The following is a 22310-nucleotide window of genomic DNA, read 5'->3' on the forward strand; positions in this document are numbered from 1 at the left end:
CCCCCTCAGTGAGCGAGAGTGTATGAGTTTGTTGTGCAGGGAGGCTTCTGTGTTCTGCCTCTTTCTGGCCAGTCCCTGAGTCAGGATCTTGCAGGGGGTGGTCAAGAGAGAGCAGAGGGCTGTCAGTCATTCCCCGGTTGGCTTCTCAAGACCAAGATTTTAAAATGTTCCGGAAAGGGACTGTAAGCAGCCAAAGGGCCTCTTCTGTTTCTCTCATTGCACTAGGCTTGTTTTGGGGTTAGGCAGCAGAGAGAACCCACGCTAGATCACAGCCAGCCTGCTGGGCCGTGATGGACCCCCCGCAAATGTACCCTTAAACACGTGCCTGCTGCGGATCCAGACACATACGCTTTCTCCTGGTGTGGGGCCGGGGAGAGATGCCAGGGAGTCAGACTGAATAGGTTGCATCTGTGTCATACTTCCAGGCACAGCCGCCCAGGCATTGCCATGGCAAGGGGGAGGTGCGCCTTTCCGCTTTTGCACAATGGCTCGTGGTACCAGAACCACTGTTCCTCAGATTCTTTCGTGAAACGTCTAGGTGGGTGGAGTGAGCCTGCTCCCTTGGGTTAGAGGAATATTTACACCCTCGATTATTTGTTTTGTAAACCACATTTTCCGAAAGTGGGGCTCATCTGTCCGCATGCACGAACCTGCCCCCTTTCCTCCATGCAAATAGTGTGGGAGTGTGGAGGTCAGAGGTGGGGTGGGGGTGGGAAGAAATGTGCCTGCGCCCTCCTCCTTGGGGGCCACGAATCAGTGCAGGCTGCACACCCGAGGCAGAGTTGCAGACCAGGGGAACCAGGTTTGGGGATATCAAGTGTGGAGGTGGACATGGGTCAGGGAAGAAAGGGGGAGGCGCTCAGATGCCCCCTCCCCCTCTTCACTGACTACAGGTTTCGGGGTCCATCCTTCACAGTTTCCTTGAGTTGTGTGATGCAGGGCTGAGGAGGCTGGAGATGGCCCCGGCACTGGAGAACAACTTGACTGTGGTCCTGCTCCTTCCCTCAGGTCTCAGAGTGTGGGGTCTGGGTGCTCAAAACGTCTCTGGATTCTGCCAGACTGTGTCAAATCCCAGCTGCTCTTGGGGATGGGGTATTGGTGGGCAAATCTAGGACTGGGGTCTGGGGCTTTCCCACTTCCCTCTTTCCTGCCTCTGATTGGGAAAAACGGGATCAGACGTGTCAGGAAGTAGGTGTAGCACCCGGAGTGGGAGTGAGAGGCGGGTATGTGATGTGTGTTTGGGATGGGGCGGCAGGTTCAAAGGGGCAGCCACAGTGGCCAAATGCAGTCTCTTCCCCCGCCCCCACCCCGACTCATTCCCAAAGCCTTAAATCCAGAGATGTCAGGGCCTCAAGGAACCTCAGAGATCACTTTGTTTCTGAACGAACCCGTTTTATAGATGAGGAAACTGAGGCCCAGTGTTTCCATGCCTTACCCAACTTGGCAGAATTATTTCTCTTTATGTATTGCCATCAGGGACTGGTACCAGCTTTGATTTTGCATCTTGCAGCCTGAGGGCTGGTAAGTCCCTCTTCAAGTCTGGCCTCGATCCTTCTGGCTGCTTGTGTTTTTCCTCTGGTCAAACAATGCTTCCTTGTTGCTTCCTATCCCCACCATTTCAGCCCCTCAGGCCTGGGGGACTGGTAAGAAACTGGGTTAGAAAGGAGCCCTCCCCGCCTGCCCACGGGCAGTGTTCCCAGCGGGAGAATCAGCAGCTCCTTCCAGAGGCAGGATGTAGGGGCTATTTTTTTTTCCTTTGGTAAAACCAAAGGCTCCTTGTTGCTTTTGTTGATGTATTTTTGTTCCTCCTTGAACAAAAAGCTGTGGTTTTTGAAGGGGTCCAAGGCTGGAAGGGGCAAGGTTGCTTATAGAAAGGGGGTGCTGAGCTTTCGGGATCTCTGGTCTATTCTGGCTCAGCCTCTGGAATGCAGCTAATGGCAGGAGCAGGAGTGGGGCTGTGCCTTATATGCTGTCCCTGTCACCAGTAGCAGGAGCCTCGATATCCTCCCTGTCCTCAGAGTCCTGAGCAGGAAGGTAACTCAGGGGTCCTTAGTCAGAGGACCCTTCTCCTGCATCCCTGCGCATCACTGTCTGCACTCTTGAGACACCTGCTTTGGGAAAGTTTTAATTAAAGGAGGAGGTGGCTTCTGACTGAGACCCCACAGGGTCTCTCTTGACGCCCCAACTTGGCAACTGGTTGGGTTTGAAAGATAAAGTACTTTGTTCTTCACCCACCCCGCTAAGCACATCTTTCATTTCCCCAGGGCAGCCTCCCCCTAGATAGCCGGGCAGCTGTGGTGGAGGGGAGTGCACTGGGCAAGGTCTTTGTCCTAGACGCTGAGCAGCAGTTTCTTTTTCTGTAAAATGGGCACAATGATAATGCCTGCCTTTTCTAACCCAAAGCCTTGTGGCAAATCTCAAGAGATGATGTGCACAGGATACAGTCTATCAAGAAGTCACTCGGTATGCCTGTAAGTTCTCCCGGAGGTCTAGGCTGCTGCCCACTGCTGCCTGATTACCCTCCTGGTCCCTGTTCTTGCCCTCATGGATGCTAGGTCCCTTTCCCTGCGCCTACCCACCACCCCCCCATCCCCGGCTTCCCGTCCTAGTGAACTTGGACTGTGTCCATGCCTCTCTCTTCCCCAGAGCAGCTGATGCTGCTGTCAAGGGTGGGGAGGGGCATCGGCAGAGGGCCCACTGCCTGGAATAGTTAACAAGGGGCTGGGTGCAGGCTGGCCCACAGACGGGACAAAGAGCAGCTGTGCTCTGCACCAAGCTCCAGGTAGGGTTGGGACACCCAGCTCTTCCCTCATTCCCTCAACCGTGATGCAGTCTGTTGGTGAGGCTGGGGTTCCGTCAGGGTCACTAGCTGGGGTGGTAGCCCCTTGTCTGCCTCAGCACCCACACTGGCACACACACATCTCCATTCATCCCAACTGGGATCTGAGGGTAGCGGGTGGTGGTGGCGGGGTGGGGGGGGGTGGGGGGTAGCTTCAACCTGAGAACAGAGAGGGAGGGAAAAGGTAGAATTCCCAGCAATTGTTTCTGGAAGGAGGTCAAATCAGTTGCAGCCCTCTTGGAAGGCAGTCATGTTGGTGGGGGAAGGGCACAGCACCGATGTTTGTGCGTCCTTCCTTCTGAAACGCACCCGTGGCACCTGTCTTCCTCACCGACATTGTCTATAAGGATCCTGCATTCACGGCCTCCTGGTTTTGGCCCTCATGAGCTACTCCGCAGCTGAGGACACCCTTGCTGTCTGCGCCTCTTCCCCCACCCCCACAGACTCTCTCTGTCTTCCTGCTCTGCCGCTCTCCTGCCTGGAGCTGAGGATGGGGTTGCCATGGGAACCTGAAGCGCAGTGAGCAGGGGAAGGGAAAGAGAGGGTTGTCTCGCCAGGGCTGGGGGCTGTGGGGAGGGGACAGGGTTGACCCAGTAGGAGGAATAGATGTCTGCCTGCCTTCTTCTGGCTTAGGGTTGGGGCTCCGGGGGGCAGGGTAAGAGATTGGAGGTTCTGGAGCTCCTCTTTAATCTAGTTAATCTAATGCAGGATTAAAGTCTCCCCCACGTCCCCCCTTCCTGCCAGATTAAGCTGCATGAACATCTAGGCTGGTCTCTCCTCCCTTCTGATGCGATTGGTGCTCTGGCTGTCGGGGGCTAAAACCTGGGGGTCATGATGTCTCCAAAGAGAGGGTGATGAATACCCGACAATCCCATCCAGAGGCACTCGCTGCCTGTTGGGAGGGTCTCCTGATGCCCTTCTGGTGGCCTGTTGGAGATGTGTGAATGTGGCCTGGAATGTGGGCTGTTATGCGTGGATCTTCTGGCTCCAGTGGCTACGGGACGTGCGTCACTGCAGGGGGCCCATCTATGTATTCATCGTGTGTGAGGAACAACACAGCGTGTATGCTGTAGGAGCCTCAGAACTGCAGTGGGGGGGGTGGGCGGTGCATGTCAGGTGCACGTGTCTGGCTGTCCTTGGGCCACTGGAACAGGAGCTCCATTTTAACCTTGTACATTCAGGGGGTGCCTGAGTGGCTCTGTCCCTTAAGCAGCTTTTTTTTTTTTTTAATTTTTTAAATGTTTATTATTGTTTAAGAGACAGAGAGAGACACTTTTTAATTTTTTTTTAACGTTTATTATTGTTTAAGAGACAGAGAGAGATGCAACATGAGTGAGGGAGGGGCAGAGAGAGACAGACACAGAATCTGAAGCAGGCTCCAGGCTCTGAGCGGTCAGCATAGAGCCCGATGCGGGGCTTGAACCCGTGAACTGTGAGGTCTTGATCTGAGTTGAAGTCAGACGCTTAACCACCTGAGCCACCCACACGGTGCCCCAAGCGGCAGACTCTTGATTTCAGTTCAGGTCACGATCTTGTGGTTTGTGAGATTGAGCCCCACGTCGGGCTCCATGCTGACAGTGCACCTGCTTCTGATTCTCTCTCCCTCCCCCCACTGGCGCTTGCTCTCTCTCAAAATAAATCAATAAACTTAAAAAAAATTTTTTTTAAAATTAACCTTGTACATGTAGGCAAATTAGAAACCCCAGGTTTGCAGATTCGCTCCAGAGCACATGTGTTTGCTGAGCCTGCCAGCCTTCCCCCCCAGATGCTAAGCAGTGCTATCTCAGAATTGACCTTTCAAGTTCCGGGCCACAGCTGCTGGGATGTCTTCCTCGTGGTGCCCTTGCTTCAAGACCTCACCTCTCTCTGCCACAGGATTCTCTACCTGCAGATGCTCTCCTCACCATACCCCGCACCCCGTGACACCTTCAGAAGGGCTCTGATCTGGTGGGAGGGTCATCTCTGAAGCCTTCCTTGCCAGGACCTCAGGGTTAGCCAGTTCCGCTGGAGATCTTACTTGGATCCCTCCTGCTGTTATCTTTCTAGTCTCTAGGAACAGACTCCTGGTTGATCCTCCCCTTTTCTGGAACTGCTAAGCAATTTTGAATGGAGTTCCTCAGCTGTGGGTGGCCCTAGCTTCCTGCAGCTGGGCCAGGCCTGGGGACCAGGCCGTAGCCTTAGCCCCATAGTCATCCACGGGCCATTTCCGTTGCCAGCTGCAGGCACCTGTGTTTGCTTTTCAGTCTCATCCCTCCCTCCCTCCGCAGGGGGAGCTGAGGGCCTGAAGTGACCTGGGAGCCAGGACCCAGGTGTGGCAGTGGAGGCTGGGATGGGGGTGGGGGGACAGAGCTGGAATCACCTAGGTCCAGGACAGTGAAACCAGCCCAGAAGCAAAAAGGATTTGCCAAAGTCACCCAGAGAGTCAGTGGCAGGACCAGAGTCCAGCACTGTGTCCATTCTGGTCACACACTCCTCCTCACCTTGGTTTAGTTGTACAAATCCAAAGTCCTACCCTTCACAAGTGGTGGCTCACAGGGAAGTTATGTGTTTACAGGTAGCACTGGCTCAGGGTGGTGCCAGCAAGAACCTCCCAGCTCTGGGGAGCACACAGGAGTGGGGGGGGGGGGGCGCTCATTTCCGGCTCTAGGGCGCATGTCAGCCCACTGGGATGAAACATGCCTGGAAGGAAGCAATCTGTCTCTTACCTGAGGACAGCGTGTGAATCGGAGATCTGCAGGTGGTCACAGTTGTGGTGAGGTGTGGTCACCCAGGGCTGCAAAATAGCGGACCTCAGCTCCTTTTCAGAGAAGCCACTCACTAGTCCCTGAAATAGTTGGGACCCATGTGGCCCCCTAGACATTTCACATACCAGCACATACCCACAAGCCACAGTGATTCAGCGCTACGTCTCCTCTAGCTGGTTTGCTGGGGGACTTCGTGATGACCCAGTGGGATGTAGGAGATCCAAGTTCTAGTCTTCGTCCAGCTTCAGTGCCTGATGTGACTTTCATGTATCCAACAAATGTTCGTTGAATACCAGGTACTGTTCTAAGGAGTTTGAGGTTAATCAGTGGACAAAAGAGACCAAAAACCCCTCGTTTCCTGGAGAAGTAGAGAGAGGACAATAAACCGATGTGATAAAGAAGTTAATTATGATAACGGATAAGTATTAAGTGCGTGGTCCCAGCACGCTATTTCCTCCTCTGGGATATGAGGAGGTATGACTGCATGATCCTGGAGGTCACTACAGGCTTGGCTTTGAGGGCTGCCCGGATTCCAGCTACCTCCAAGCCAGCCCTCTTTCTGGGGAACAGGCTCCCGGTCTGTCCCGTGTCTGCCAGTTGGAGGGTTTGGCTCAGGATGCTGGGCCCTGGGGAGACTGGGTGCAAATTTAGATGCTACCACTTACTGGCTGTGTGCCTTGGCCACATTGTTCGACCTCTCTGAGCCTCAGTTCTCCCTTCTGTCAAAGTGGGAAAATAGGGCATTTGTGAGGATTTGGTGAACTAAGTAAGGCACGAGGAAAACATCAGCCTTTGTTACGGTGTTATCTGGCGCTTGAGGGCCTCAAGCTGACTTTCTGAGTCCAGCTGATTTCTCATCTCCAGTTAAGTTAGCCCTTGTTGGCCCTTTGAAACACCACTCTGGATGTGTGCATTTTCTTTCTTTCACCACCTCCCCCCCATATGTATGTCCCATTCTCCTTTACTTCTTCTTTTTTTTTCTTAAGTTCTTATTTTAATCATCTGGTGTTCATCACAGGTGCACTCCTTGGTCCCCATCACCTATTTTACCCATCCCCCTACCCACCTCCCCTCTGGTAACCATCAGTATTCTCTATAGTTAAGAGTCTGTTTCTTGGTTTCTCTCTCTCTCTCTGTCTCTCTCTGTCTCTCTCTTTTCCTTCTTTCCTCGTTTGTTTTGTTTCCATTCCCTTTTACTTCTGTCTCCATACCCCTCCTGCCCTTCCTCTGCTTGGTCCCCATTTCTGGTTTTAGCTGAAAGCTTTGTCCTGACCTCTGCTCTATCGTCTCCCCAGTCTAGTTGAGCCGTCCTGGGTGGCCCAGGCCACTCAACCTCCCTGCACACGAGATTCTAAGGCATGGATTATCCCCAAATAAGGGTCATCCGAAACCCTCAGACACTGTCCCTAGGGCCTCCCTTTGGCTCAGGACAGTTCTCCATGGCCAGCCGGCCACTCGGGCCTGATGTTGTCTTCCCAGTTCCGCCCCGGCTAAATCTGAGAAGCGCTTGCCTCCCCTCAGCCAAGGGTGATGCACATCGTGCTTGTGCTGCTGGGGCAGGGACAGGGGCTGCTGGCGGAGAAGAGGAAGTTTCCAGGAGAGTCATGTCTCTGAGAAGCCAGGAGGCTCCTGCCCCTTCTCCAGAGTGACCTCTACTCTGTTTTCTCTCTGTCCTGCAGACACTACCCCAAGCAGTCCTTCACCATGGTGGCTGACACCCCGGAAAACCTCCGCCTCAAGCAACAGAGCGAGCTCCAGAGTCAGGTGAGGGGGCGGGGCTGGCCCTGCGGCCTGACAGGGAGGGAGGGCTGTTGTAACCCTTGGATTTGGCAAGGGCTCCTTCCCCCTGTGGTTACGAAGCAAGGCCAGGGTGCTGAAATCCTGGTACTTGCCTTGTCTCCCTGCCCCCACCCGGGCACCAGTTGCTTCTTATTTCCTGCCTTTATCAAAGGAGTGGAGGAAGGCATGCCCCCTCCTCTTTCTACCTAAAGTGGGCTGGGGAGGTATCGGTATCTGATTCTTTCTGCTCCAGGAACTATGGTGTGGCCTCTAAAGCCCACTTCCTCCAGGAAGCTGTTTCCTTCTCCCTCCTCTCCACTCAAACTCCCCCCCCCCCCCCCCCCCCGCCCCAAAGGAAGGGACTCACTTCTCCAGGCTGGTGCCAGCCTGAGGTCAGTCGGCTCTTTATGGCCATGTCTCTGAACCTCCTCCACTCCTCAGAGGGCCATTGGGAAAGGGGCCTTGCCCTGGGGGCCTGTCCTACCTTTGTCTCCTTGGGCCTGATTTTCTTGAGCACTTGCTTTGTGGGGAGTGGTGCGTGCCATTGGTGGGGGGGGGGGGGAAGGGGGAAGATGGATTGGTGCCCCAGGGAGAACTCGGTCTTTAGGGGACACTGAGGAATAAGCAAAGGATCCAGAGCCCTGATACCTGAACAGGTTACTCTCCCTAGTGGTCTGGGAGGGCTCCTGGGACAAGCCTGGGCTGGACTGTGAAGGGGGGGGCAGGGCAGGGTGGGGCTTCTGCAGAGATCCCCTGAGGGACTTAGCCAAGTGGGCAGGGTGCCCAAGGCCAGGAACATGTTGGGAGGTCCCCCTGAGCCACAGAGGGGGATCTTTCCTGATCCCTCCGGAGTGGGGCTCCTGCTGTCTGATGTTAACATGACCTCTCTGGGGCCCTGTCTCCTAGTAGGTCGCGTGAAGGAGGACCAGCCCTGTGCTGCCTGGAGCTGTGGGCGCACTCTCTCCCTGGCTCCTTCCGGCAGCTGTGAGGAAGGTGCTGTGTTTTTCCCGTGGTGCAAGATGAGGAAACAGAGCCCCAGAGATATTAGGGGGCTTGCTAAGATCAGACAGTGGTAGTAGGGGTAATAACACTGTGAACCACTAACTTGTTGAGCCTCTGATGCCCTGGGCATCGAAGCTCCCTCGGTTCTCAGCCTGTGCGTCTGGCAAGGTCGCTTCTAAGGTCACTTCTACTTTAGGGAAGAGGGAAGGGATGCTGCTGACTTTGAAGGCCGGTTTATCTAATTCTGAGACTTGTGCTCTTTCCCGTTTTCCACCCAGCTCCCTAAGGAACACTGTCTCCACTTTGATAGTAAACACGATAGTTCCTCGTGCTCCTGGGAACATTTATAGTTCAGAAAGTGCTTTTAGTTACTTTGCCTCATGGATCCTTGACCCCACTCTGGGGGATATCAGATGAGGGAACTGAGGCTTTGCCTGTTGACACGCCCAGTAAATGAAGTTGCAGGATCTGGCCTCTGGTTTTTCCACTCCCAAGTACAGTGACCTTGACCATGTACAGCCCTGGTGAGGCCTGAGGCTCAGGCCTCCCCTGTTTCCCACAGCAGCTGGGAGCAAGTAGGGGAAGCTCGTTTTTCCCTCAGCAGCAGCTGACATCTGCCAGCCCAGAGGCGGACCCTGCTTGGCATGAAACCTGTAGTTAAGGGAGAGCCGGTATGGATACCAGACCCCGGCCAGCTGAGGAGGTCAGGGTGGTCCAGCTGGCAGGGAGAGGGGCTGAGGCAGCTCTGGGGCCTGGGCCTAGTCTACACAGGGAAGATTTTTGGCCAGACCCTCCTTGCTCAGCCGCGTGCTACCGCCCTGGCCTCCCAATCCAGTAGAAGGCCCCCTGGGGCCAGAGGTGGAGGGGACTTCGGGGGGTGGGTAGGCCACAGCATCCAGGGCGACCCGGACTCCCCCCACAGCTTGAGAGGGACGGTCAGATCCCCAATTGGTGGGGGCCCCATCAGAGGAACCTGGAAGAAGAGGTATGGGGAGGGGACATTAGGTCTTTGGAAAGGTGTGGGTCCAGAGGTGTGAGAGTATGTGCACACACTCAGGCAGAGGCCAGGGCAGACACACACACACACACACACACACCTACTCTCAGGAGGAGAAATTCAAACCCTATTAATTCCCTCAGCCTTTGTCAGTCCCACAAAAGCACGGCTGTAGCTCTTTTTGCCCCTGGAACCAGATCCCTGAGGGGGGGGTCTGTAGGAGGAAGCGCCCGGTGCTCAGGCTCCAAAGGTTCCTCTGCCTTTGCTCCCTGCTCCCCAGGGACCTGGCCTGCTGCTCACCTCCTGGGCTCCCGGGCTCCTCCTGTCTCTCGGGCAGGCTGAGGACCTTGTGAGAATGGCAGTCATTCTCCATGCGGTCCTCGCTGAGGGCCAGGCCCTGACCTCATTTAATCCTTATGACCACCTGATGAAAGAGAGATTGTTTTGTCCCCATTCTACAGATGGGGACACAGGTTTAGAGAGGCTAGGCCCCTTGCCCAGAGCCCAGTGACAGAAGCAGATTTCAAACCCTTTGCTCTTACCAATTCTGTAGTCTGACGTGGTGCCCAGCCTGGTACTCTTGACCCACAGGATGCCGTTACCAGTGGTGGGGGACAGAGGGAGAGAGAGAGAGAGAGAGAGAGAGACAGTGTGTGGACACACATGCACACACACACACAGACACGTGCGCGCATGTGCGTACTGGAATACAGATTCCTAGGCCCTACTCAAGAGGTTTCTGGTTGGTAGTTCTGGGCAGGGCCCAGGAATCTGCATTTTGACTGCCCTGGTGATTCTCGTGAGCCTTTTGGACATACTCAGAGCCTTAGAGCTGGGCTGGGGGGCAGGCAGGGAGTGGGTGGAACTGACCCCAGCTCTCCCCTTGCTTCTGCCGCGTGGGGTGTGAGTCACGGAGTCGGGGCTCTGGACTGGGGTAGGTGGCGGGTGGGGGTAGGGCCCCTGCCTTCTTTGCAAGCCTGGTTCTGTCTTCCTTCTACCTCGCCCCCAGCTCTGTGGTCTGAGCCTGGCCGCTTTTCTCTCATAGCTTTTTTTCCCCTCCCTGGTAAAATGGGGACAGCAAAGCCCAGTCGCCTGGAGGTCCGGGGCTGGCCGATGCACTGGGTTTGGAAGGGATGAGTGGGCCTGACCGGGGGTGGTGACAGGTTCTGGCTCCTGTGGCTGCTATGGGGGCAGGGCCTGCTAGAGCAGTCTGTGGCTGGCAGGAAGGGAAGTGGGAGCCTCCTCTGCCTACCCTGCCCCACCCCACCAGGGTGTCAGTTGGTGTCTTTCCAGGGCCCCTTCCTGGTCTGGGTGCGTGTGTCTCAGCCCTCTCCTCTGGAAGCCGCTGGTGCTATTTCAACTTTATTTGTTTTCCTGTCTCTAGTTTGGTTCCCAAAGTGGTACTTTGGGTGTCTGGGACACCTGGAGCCTCCCTTGTGGAGGAGGTAACCACAGAACTGACCAGAAATGACCTTCTGGGTGGTCCTGCCCGGGCCTGGCTGAAGCAGGGAACGGGAGACTGGGGCCCAGCTGTATCCCCTACCCGAGGTAGCTCTCCCACCTCCAGCCCCCAGGCTGAGCAGAGAGGTGACATCTTTGGGGTGGGGTTGAGCTGGGGGTGTCTGTGTGGCCCTCTGAGGCCCTGCAGAAGTGCAAAGAGAATGCCTCTTTCATTTTTTCCCCCATCTCACACCCCCGTGGTGCTGGGCAGTCCCAGCACAGAGTGAGAAATGCCCTGAGGCACAGGAGAGTGTGGTCTGTGACCAGCACAGGAGGCAGCATACTGGTGTCACTCTAATGTTTAGAGATTTATTTTTGAGAGAGAGAGAGAGAGAGAGAGAGAGCAAGCACAAGTGGGGGCAGAGAGAGAAAGAGAGAGAGAGAGAGAGAAAGACACAGAATCTGAAGCAGGCTCCAGATTCCAAGCTGGAAGCGCAGAGCCTGATGTGGGGCTCGAACTCACAAACCTTGAGATCGTGACCTGAGCCAAAGTCGGACGCTTAACCGACTGAGCCACCCGGGCGCCCCACTTCTGTCACTCTTACCTAAACCAGCTGAAGGTCAGATCCTGGGTCTGCCACCACTAGCTGTGTGACCCTGGGCAAGTTATTTCACCTTCCTGAGCCTCAGTGTCTTCATCTGTAAAATGGGGCTTACCTTTCTCCAAAGGTTATTGTGAGGATATTAGTATATATTAGGCATTTAGAACAGTTCCCGGCATAGAGTCAGCACTCAATAAATGTTCACTATTAACTATTCTCCTGGAAAGGAGAGGAAATGGAGCCTGGGCACAATGAAGCTGGGGAGTAGACACAATGACCTTTTCATGATTGCTTCCAGCACTGACTTTTCCATTAGTTCTCCTCCCCATCTGTGTCTGTCTAATTTTAAAACTGATTTCTTTTCTGTTAGAAGGGGGTGGGTTACATCGTATGGGCGCCCAGCACATAGTAGGCACATAGTCGGTGGAAATTGTTGGTATTGTATTTTTTTTTTCCAGAAAACAATTTTTTTTTTTTTTTAAGTCACGATCTTTTATGTTACGTCAGCAACGCAGTTAAGTTCTAAATTATGCTGTTGGGAGATTTTGTGTTTGTTCAGTTCACTCACCACTCATGTGACAAACACTTATATTTGTACCTCCTTTGCTCGGGCATCAGATCTGGCCCCGCCTTGGGAATTTCCAGGATGGGAGGCCCAGGCAGTTCCTAGGCATGGAGTCATCCGCCCACAGTGCTGAGTTGTACCCTGACCCTACCAACAACTAGGCTGAATGACCTTGGGCAGGTCCCTTCCCTCCGAGACCCCCATCACGTCCTGGCGAGCCATCCCAGATGAGGGCAAACACTCCTGCTTGGGTGACAAGGAAACCCGGACAGAGGGGCTCTAGGCAGCGGGGCCCTCCCAGCACTCCTGGCTCTCGACCTTTTCCCTGTGCACCCACTCCACACCAAAAGGCCTCTCAGGGAATGTTTCTCACCTTGATTTTTCATAATTAAGGCCTGCAGGTACATAAAAATGGTCACAAACTCCAAAGCTGGGTGGGCTCTTAGAGATCAGCTGGCCGGCCCCCGGCTCAGGGGATTCCAGAGAGGGAGACTGACTTACCTAGTGACACACAGCAAAGAGGTGCCGAGCCCAGACCTCCCTCCATCCTTTCTCAGCCCCCATTCCACCCCAGCCCCGCCCTATCTGGCTGCCTGTGCCAGGAGTGAAATGAATTCTCCTTCCCCGGCAGGGAGGGAGAGGCAGTTCCTGAGCTTGGGAACTAGCTGATGTCATTGTAGTGTCGCCATGGCAATTATTCCCCTGGATTAGGGGCCTGACCCTTACAAGGCCAGGAAATGGAGGAGAGAATGGAGGTCTGGCACTTGTTCAGCACTTTTAACGTTGACAGAGCACTTCCACGCTTGCCCTCTCAGTGGGTATTGAGCCCTGCCTTGCTTCAGGATGCTTCAGGATGCAGTTGCTGTGTGAGGGCCACTGTCTGTAGTCTGTACCATTGATTGGAATGAGTGGTACTATCCCCATTTTACAGATTGGAAACGGAGGCTCAAGAGGTTAAGTCATTTGCCCGAGATCGCTTGGCAAGTGGGAGACTGCGCCCGTGTTAGAACCAGCTCCCTCTGGCTCTTTGCCCATGCTCGGTGACGGGAAGCCCCCCTCTCCATATTTTAACTGATTCCTGTGACAGCCCTTTCACAGATGAGGAAACCGAGGCCAGAGACCTTGGATTTGGGGCTTCTGCATCTGGAGCTGTAATTTTCTGGCTCTAATGCTTTCCCCTCCCTAATGCCCCTTTCCCAAAGGGTCCCTCTACCTCCAACACAAAAAGTTGCCCTGCTGCTCCAGGTCTTTCTGGAAGAGGTGATGCTGGAGGCAGTTCTGGGCCCTTGGGGTGGGTCAGTACTTGTATTTACTGCATTAACTTCCAGTCTGATGGGAACTAGCACATCCAGGCCTTTGATTTCAGTCTGGATCAGAACGAAGGAGCTTCTGAAACCTTTTTAGGATGAAGAACCCCAAGGATGGGTAAGCTGGGCTCCAGACAGTGGACAAGGACCTCTGACCCCTGGGGGGTGTGCAGAGGAACTGACAGGTGTGGCCACAGATTTATACGTGTGTGTCGTCGGTCGGGTCAGGGTGCAGCTCAACCCTGTGGCCAGATGTCTCCATGCCTGGGAGCTGCCCGGACGTCCCATCCTGGAAACTCCCGAGGTCCTGGGCCTCGTGTCCTGGGCTGACCTGCTTCTAGGACAGTGGAGCAGCCCCCATGGAGGAAATCCAGGCAGCTGGTGGGGTTGGAACAGCTGCCTTCTGAGGGGGACAGTGAAGCCTCTGGAAGCCGAACGGTTCTCTGTCCCATGGGCATTCCCAGCCTCCATTCTGTGCTTCAAACCCCCCAGGAGAAAACAAGATATTTTTCATATTTCAATTCTTAGTGTTCAGGAAGTCCTTTCGTACGTCCGACTTGAGCCCCTCTATACTTGAATTTCTGTGGATTTCTCAGAAGAAGAAGGCAGTGGTGGGGTGGTAGGAATCCTGTTGTGAAGTCCTGTCTGTCCCCCACCAATTTCATCCCCTCATGTGGCATTGACCTTAGAAGCGGGCCTGGCAGTCTCCAGGAAGCCGCCAGGCCTGTCAAAGACGCATTGATGGAGTCTTCGAGTGGCTGTCTCACTGCCCTTCTCTCTGGGTGCTAACTCTGTCCCTTGGCACAGCCTTCATTCAGCTGGTCGCTTAAACACTCCTCCGGGCTCTCAGTGGGTAGGGCCACATCCTGGCTGGGGCTGTCTTTGGAGCTCTGGAAAGAACCTTCTTCCTATAGCTTGCAGGCGGGATAGGCTAGTGGTGAAGGGTCAGGAGTCCGGCAGATGAGAGTTTGCACCATGGTGGCTCTGGCCATTTATTGCCAAGTTGTGTGACCTTGGCAGGGGACTTTGCCTAGCTCTGGCTCAGTTTCTTTATCTGTAAGATGGAGCCAATAATAGAACACGGTAAGACTCACATGAGAGAATTCACGTAAAGCACTTGGTGCTCGGAATGCACTGAATACGTGTTAACGGGTTATTGTTAGCGGCCTAACACTTCTTGGCTAAGGCTTCTGCTTTGCGTTTGGGGGTGGGTGATAGATGTCGCTGCAGGGGGATTTCTGGTCGGGATCCCTCTCCTGGCCGGTTGCCGCCTCAAAGGTGGCCACAGGCTGGGGCCCTCTCTGCTGCCCCTGCCTTCACTCGAATCCCTTTCCCCTCCTTGGTCCTCCAGGTGCGCTACAAGGAGGAGTTTGAGAAGAACAAGGGCAAAGGCTTCAGTGTGGTGGCAGATACACCGGAACTCCAGAGAATCAAGAAGACCCAGGACCAGATCAGTAACGTATGCTCCCCTGCCCGCCGTGGAACCTGCACTGACCTGCTGCCCTCCCCGCTCCTCCCCTCCCTGCCGGTCTGGCAGGCATGAACGAGGCCAGTTCGCCGCTGTTCCCCGGCCCTTCTGGGTGTGCCTGGGTGGCAGGCGCTTGAGCAGAGGGAAGAAGGGGTGTGAGGTTCCCAGAGGCCTTTTTTTCTGTGCACCCGTATTCCCCTGTTCTGCCCTCTGCCCACAGAGCATGTCTGCCTTGAAAGCACCATACTTCTGGGGGTACGTGGACAGGATGGGCCTATGTGCTACATCACTCCCCACCCTCTCTGAAGTTTTTCCTTTGTTTCATTTCCCCTCCTGGCTATGGTGGGTGTCAGGGTCCAGACTGACTGTTTTGTCTAAGCACAGAGGTCATAACTGGGTGGCAGGGGTGGGGAGGGGCCAGCCTCCCCCTCGTCTGTCTCTGGGTGCTGACATTGCAGTCATTTCCGCCCTCCCTCGGCCTCCTCCCCCACCTCGGCCTGCTCTTCCTTCCTGTGTAAAAACCCCAGCTGGCTTTGCTGGCTGGCCCCGTACCCCCTGGCCTGGCCCTCCTGGGCTGGGGATGGTCAGCCGTGTGTGGCTAGGGCAGGACTGGGTATAGAGAGTGGGTGGTAGATCGATGGGCCCATGACACCTGTGGCCAGGGGATAGGCATTGGTTTCCTGCTTGGTAGAGCCAGCGGCCAGCAGCCAGTGCAGCTCTGCCTTTGTGGGGAGGCTGCCTGGGGGGTTTTGGGTATGTGGGGGCGGAGCGCTGCTTTGAGCCACAAGCACAGAACATGGGCTGCGGACCCGTGCACAGGGTCCTGGGGCACAGAGTTGCAGTGTGGGCCAGCCTCGTCTGGGAGGTCCTACGAATGGACGCCTCGGCAAACAGTTGTCTTTATGTCTAGAACAGGGAGGGGTCAACAGGTTGCCCAGTGTCCCTCTGGGCTGAGGGCCTGGGTGCCAGGTGGTCCACCTGGCGCTCATCCCTGGCCTCCACAGGCCTCCCCCTTCCTCCCCCCGGCCTTCTTGATGGGGCTGTGCTGGGAAAGGGCTCCACAGCGGCTCCGGTGGATTTCAGAGCCAGAACCTACCCCGGGAGCACCCATCACGCCCAAGCCCATGGCTTTCAAACTTTGCAACCTACGCTACGAAATACATTTCACATAGCGACGCCCCAAACGGGCACGCTTGTTTATTTAGAGAGAAAAGCAAGTCAAGACTTACGTGAAAGAATCCTCACTACTTGGAGAGCGTTCAGATATCTTCTGTTTTATTTTATTTTGTAAAGATGCTCGTTGCAGACTTAACCGAACGGGTAACAGAGCGGGTTTTGCCACGAGGCTGTTGCCCTGCAGTTTGAAATTTGTGGTTTGAGGAAATGGAGCGCTTCCTTTGGGCTGGGAGGGCTCTAATCCACACCACCACCGCCGCCACCCCTCCCCTGGAATACACACATAAATAAAGCCTGTTTCAGTTGCTTCTTTATAAGCCAGGGCCTGGCCGCACACCCTAGAGCTTCCCTGCTGGTGCTGCCCAGACCGTCTGGAGGGTAAAGAGGGTTAAAGAAGGTCTATGCCTTCCAACTCTCCACATGGCAAGTGGGAGGGAGGGGGCAAAGCCTTGGGCAATGGGGAAAACCTGGAATGGCTCACAAAGCTGGCATCCTGACTCCCCAGCTTCTGTGGCTTTCCACTGCGAGGACACGTGCTGTCCTCCACAACCCCAGCTCCCCAGCACATCCCCTCATTGCTTCCAGCCTGTGGCTTTTAGAGGGCAGAAGACAGCAAGCCCAGTCATCTCTGCCTCCCTCTCTGGAAGGCTTCCAGAGTATTCCCTACCCAGTTATTGGAGGTGTTAATATCTGAGGAGCCCTGGTAACAGAACTCACTGTGGCCAGGACACCTACACCTAAGGAGATAACTATCTTTTCGTTAACCACAGGGCTGCAATTAGCTAATTGTCCTCTGCTCTGAGTTGGGGGAGGTGACTTGAACCTGACCCGATTCTGCTTTTGCAGCTTTAGCTGGGACCTCTGAGGTGTGACCACGAACCTGGAAGACGCTTGGTTTTGGTGAATGCAGTTAGAGTCTGTCAAATGTGGGCCTCCAAACACCTATGCTACAATCACGTGGAAAGGTTTATTAAAAATGCAGACTCGGGGCGCCTGGGTAGCCCAGTCGGTTAAGTGTCTGACTTCGGCTCGGGTCATGATCTCACAGTTGGTGAGTTCAAGCCCCGCATCGGGCTCTCTGCTGTCAGTGCAGATCCCGCTTCAGGTCCTCTGTCTCCCTCTGTCTCTGCACCGCCCCTGCTTGCATTCTGTCTCTCTCCCCTTAAAGAATAAACATAAAAACAAAAACACTGAAAAAACTTCACCAAGCCCTCGTCAGAGGGTGTCAGGCCTGGCCGCCTCCCGAACTCTAAGGGAACTTGAAGCTATGCTTAGAGCCATTGCTCAATTGTCCCAACCTCCAGAAGAGTTTTGGGAAAAGATAGTGTTTAGAGCCACACCTTTTGTTTTGTATCCAAAATAGCATCCTGTGTATAGTTTGTCACTCACTTCCCAGGTTAGCTGTTTCCAGGGAGGTCAGAGCATCTTGCAAAGAGATGAGATTTGCCTCCCTGGAGGAATATGCTCCAGATTAGAGGATTTACAAGCAAGAGCATTTTGAAAAAGTGGCTGGTCTCCCCCGGTGGTGTTTCAACACTTTGGACGTGTGTGGTCTGTCATCCATCAGATCAGTGTTGTCAATGTTATTCTCATTTCTGTAAAGGCAGACCTGTCTCCTTTCCACCTTGTGGCTAAAGAAGAGGCAAAGAGGAAAGCTTGGCTGAAAAATTGGGCCGTTGTGGGTACTGAGAATGTGTGAAAACTTTTGAGGCAAAGTGCTTGTAAGTTATACTTCTGGGGTGATTGTGTCTTCATGAAAGGCATCAGAAGCGTTGAGAGGCCAGGGATGGCCTCTGGGACGCAGTGTATCCTTCTGGAATCCTGGCCTTTGGTCATGAGCTCTAACGGCTGTAAGGGACTGGGGAATTTTCGTCGTGGACACCCTTTTTCTGGGAGCCCCTGCCTAGTAGAGAAGCTCTGCTTGTATTTGCCTATGTCTCTACTTACATATTGATTTTCTGTATACAATTCTTTTCTTTTTTCTGTGAAATGTAACACCCGGTAACACAGGCAGCAAACCTCTGTGTGTACTGATCAGTCAAGAAACAATATTACTGAACTCCTCTTACAAGTTTTCAAAGTGTTAAAAACATAATTCTCCTGCAGTGAGCACCTATCATATATTTCAGTTAATTATGCTGGAGGGCAGGAAGGCAGAGGTGATGCCTCCTCGGTGAAAGAAAGTGCTGGATACAGTTAGATACAGAGCTGGTCCATGCCCTGCCAGTATCTGTAGAACTGGTTAATGTTCTACAGGACCATAAAACCATAAACTCTGGGAATATCTTTGCCAGGGGCAGAAATGCTTTGCCTTTCTATTAGTTAAAAATAATCAGCAGGGCTGGGCACCTGGGTGGCTCACTCAGTTAAGCATCCAGCTCTTGGTTTCGGCTCAGGTCAGGATCTCACAGTTCGTGGGGTCGAGCCCCACATCAGGCTCTGAGCTGACAGTGGGGAGAGCCTGCTTGCGGTTCTCTCTCCCTCTCTCTCTGCCCCTTCTCTGCTTGCTCTTTCTCTCAAAATAAATAAACATTAAAAAAAATAATAGCTGGCAGTGCATATTCTGTAAGTTAGCTTCAGTCTTTAGAATCTGGGTATAATCAGTAGTAAATGGTATAATCAGTAGTAAAAATTCCATCCCCAGGGTCAAATGACCTGGAGGCAGGCTTGTGGGACAACCCTCTGGGGTAATTTTTGAAAACATGTGCTGTTCTTTTCTTTATAAGTTTAATATGGAACCATGCATTTCTAAACACTATAGTTTTGGTTTTCCTGACTTTGAACATCTAGTAGGTATTCTTTTTGTGTCTTTCTTCCATTGGTCGACAGGACCCGAAATTTCAAAGATTCAGGCACGGGGCGCCTGGGTGGCTCAGTCGGTTGAGCGTCTGACTTTGGCTCAGGTCACGATCTCATGTTTCGTGAGTTTGAGCCCCGCATCGGGCCCTCTGCTATCAGCGCGGAGCCTGCTTCAGATCCTCTGTCTCCCTCTCTCTGCCCCTCTCCCACTTGTGCACACTTGCTCGCTGTCTCTCAAAAATAAACTAAACACTAAAAAAAAAAAAAATTCAGCTACGTATTTGCGTGTAGCTATAGTTCACTCTTTTTCATCGCTGGGTAGTGTTCCGTTTAATGCTTATACCAGCATTTGATTGATGCTGGTGTTTGTGTGGAGTGGAATTGCTGGGTCTTAGGGTTTACGACCCTTCACCTTACCAAGTAATGCTCGTCTATTTTTCAAGTAGCTGTACTGACTTTACCCTCCCACCAGCAGTGATGAGAGAGTCTCCACAGCTCTACGTCCTTAGACTTACTCATTTTAGCCATTTTGATCGTATATCATGGTATTTCACTGCGATTTTAACTTGCCTTTCTCTGATAACTAATGAAGGTAAACAGATTTACATTTGTTTTACTTATTTATTTAAAAAAATTTTTTTTAATGTCTATGTATTTTTGAGAGACAGAGACAGCACGAGCAAGGGAAGGGCAGAGAGAGGGGGGGACACAGAATCTGAAGCAGGCTTCAGGCTCTGAGCTGTGAGTGCAGAGCCCAACGTGGGGCTTGAACCCATGAACCATGGGGTCATGACCTGAGCCAAAGTCAGATGCTTAACTGACTGAGCCACCCAGGTGCCCCTATTTTATTTTATTTTATTTTATTTTATTTTATTTTATCTTATCTTATCTTATCTTATCTTATCTTATCTTATCTTATTTTAGAGAGAGACAGAGAGAGAGAGCACAGGCTGGGGAGAGGGAGAGAGAGAGAATCTCAAGCAGGCTCTATGCTCAGTACAGAGCCCGATGCGGGGCTCGATCCCACAACCCTGGGATCAGGACCTGAGCTGAAATCAAGAATCAGACGCTCAACCAACTGAGCCACCCAGGCATCCCAAAGATTTACGTTTGTTTTAAAAACAAAATGTTATTAGTCTGTAATCGGCAACAATATTGCACGGTAGTTGAGAAGCAAGGGTGTGATGTTAGAGCTGGATTCCGATAACCCACCAGTTACCCACCTCGGAGCATCAGCTTCCCCACCTATAAAATGGGGGTGAGGGTGCTACATAGTTGTAGGGCTGGCTGAGAAAAGGAAATGAGTAATCCATGTAAGGGCACAAAACAGGCTCTCAGCAAGTGGGAGACGTTATAAAAAATGCACCCTGGCTGCTGAGTTGCTGATTCCATTCAGAGCCTATGTTCCCCTGTTGACCATGACGTAGAATCATGTGGCAGCATCGTGGGGAGTCAGACCTTGGTTTTCCACCAGCGTGAGGAGAGCAGGGGCTCAGAACACAGAACGTCAGCTAGCAGAGAAAATGGGTTTCTGTAGCTTTGGAAGGGACCCCCAGCTGGTCACCCCAGAGTCCTGGCTAGCAGGGGCCTGGGCCCCTCAACCCACGTGCACTTGGATCTTCTGGGCACAGAACAGGGTGTCCTTCCACGGTGGCCCACAACAGTTCTTAAGCCGGGGATCTGCTGACAGCTCTGGGCTTGTGGTGGCCCTTCCTTCGGGGCTTTTAGAAGGTCAGAACTTTGCCGCATGTGGAGCAGGGACCAGCCAGACCCCCAGAGTCTGGAAAATGTTTCTTTCCCTTTCGGATGTGCGAACACCCTTTAACCTGCCAATTTGCTTCTCCCATCATTCGGTGGGTTGGCAGAGCAATGACAGAAGTTTCTCACTTGCTGGGGGAACGGAGGGAGAGGAAGTGGGGAGTAGTGGCCCAGGTGGCCCAGACAGAGGGACTGTACCCTGCTTTTCTCAGGCCACTTATCCCTGCCATGCTGCCTCTCCTTCCCTCAAAGTTAGGGGGACCTTATGCTCGTCATCCCTGTCGCAAGGGAAAGGCGGGCTTACTCATAGTTATTCCAGAACAAGAAGACATGGCCTGGGAAGAAGGGCAGACTTGGGCCTGTGGTCACCCTGCTCCATGCCTGCCCTCAGGAAAGGACCCGTGTAGCTGTGACTTTGTCCCTGTGTCCCTTTGTCCCTTATTGAGTAATGAAAGCTCTGTCTTGGGAAGGCATTTAACTTCTGAGCACATTTTCCTCTTCTGTAAAATGGGAATTAAAGTGTACCTGCCCAGCCTCTTTTTTCAGGGGGACTATTCCCAGGGCCAAGGGAGATCATGTGCAGAGAGGCTTTATGCACTCAGTGTGAATCGCTGAGCAGATGCGAAGGTTATTAATATTAACAGTAGCAGGTGATATGTGCATGGGTGCTGGGGAGGGTTCCTTTGTGTTCGGGCTCGCCACGCCTCCATCCACCTGGGGCAGCTGGCCCTCATGTTATCAGTATTGACTCCTGTAGTGGCTGTGTCAGGAGCAAGGTCGATTCTACCAGCTACTTGTGGAAACACGCCCCCAGCACAGGCCTCTGTCCTCTTCCACACATGCACTTCCCCTTCCCTGGTCACTGGCTCCTGGGGTCAGGCGTCTTTTCCTTCACAGAAAGTAAACACAGGAAGCTGACCTTTCTAACCCCCCAGGACAAAAGTCGGAAGGGCAGTTGCCTTGCGTGCCTAAAGGCCTCAGGAGGGCTGGCCCCTCTCCTTATCCCCCTCCCCACCAGTGGACAGGGGTCACTGAGGGAGTGGGGCTCGGGGACACTTGCCTTTTGCTCTTGTCTTAGGAATCCAAGAGCAGGGCGCTGGCCCTGTGTCTGAGAACTTCACCCCTGGGTGCCCTTCTGGGTGGGAGTTGAGGGAACCCAGGGGTTTTCAGTCCGGCCAAGACTGGCTGCCTCCCCCTGAGGAATGGGCTCAGCCCATTTTGCCATTTGGGTGTGAGTCCCCCCGCTGGGGCATGAAGGGAAGGGGCAAGGCTGGTCCTGACCCAAACCCCTAAGTGAGGCCCTGCTGCCTTTCCAGAGGACGGCCAGAAGGGACTGCCCCGGGCTGGGACAGCTCCTATCAGGCCTTGGGGCACAGAATCACTAGTTCCTTCTGCCCCAGATAACAGGGCAGGCTTTGCTCTCCTCCCTTCCTTGATGAGGAGGGAGGACCCTGCATTTCTTGTCCTGCAGCCTGGGATCCTCAACAGAGCCCGGTGAGGTCACACCCACAGAGGCAGAATTACCTAACGCTGAAGAGCATAGGCCCTGGAGTCTGCGTGATCTTGGACAACTCACTCAGCTCGTCAGTGCCTTGGTTTCCTTCTTGTGCGTTAACTGGGGACCGTCACATCCCCCCTTGTAGGTGCTGACAAGTTAAAACGAGCCCATGGTGCATCACCCGTAGCACAGAGCCTGGCGCCCGGCAGGTAGTCAGGGAACAGGAGTTGTCACCCTGCAGCAACACTGGAGGTAGACAACGATGCCCTCTCTTACAGAGGTGGAACCTGAGGCCCAGCAAGGTTAAGCAGCTTATCCAAGGGCACACAGCTGGCG

The 22310-nt window shown here is 53.6% G+C and overlaps 1 protein-coding gene across 2 annotated transcripts in view; it reads left to right on the forward strand.

The window, feature by feature from the left end:
• LASP1 (LIM and SH3 protein 1) overlaps window positions 1-22310 on the forward strand; it is a 50740-nt gene that overhangs the window by 21317 nt on the left and 7113 nt on the right. For both annotated transcript variants that reach the window (XM_078437206.2, XM_078437205.2), the window contains exons 3-4: window positions 7263-7347; window positions 14627-14734. In XM_078437206.2, the coding sequence (XP_078293332.1) occupies window positions 7263-7347; window positions 14627-14734 (193 nt within the window). The remainder of the gene's footprint in view (window positions 1-7262; window positions 7348-14626; window positions 14735-22310) is intronic.

Source organism: Panthera onca, chromosome E1 (assembly GCF_046562875.1).
Source record: "Panthera onca isolate mPanOnc1 chromosome E1, mPanOnc1 haplotype 2, whole genome shotgun sequence".
Taxonomy (NCBI): domain Eukaryota; kingdom Metazoa; phylum Chordata; class Mammalia; order Carnivora; family Felidae; genus Panthera; species Panthera onca.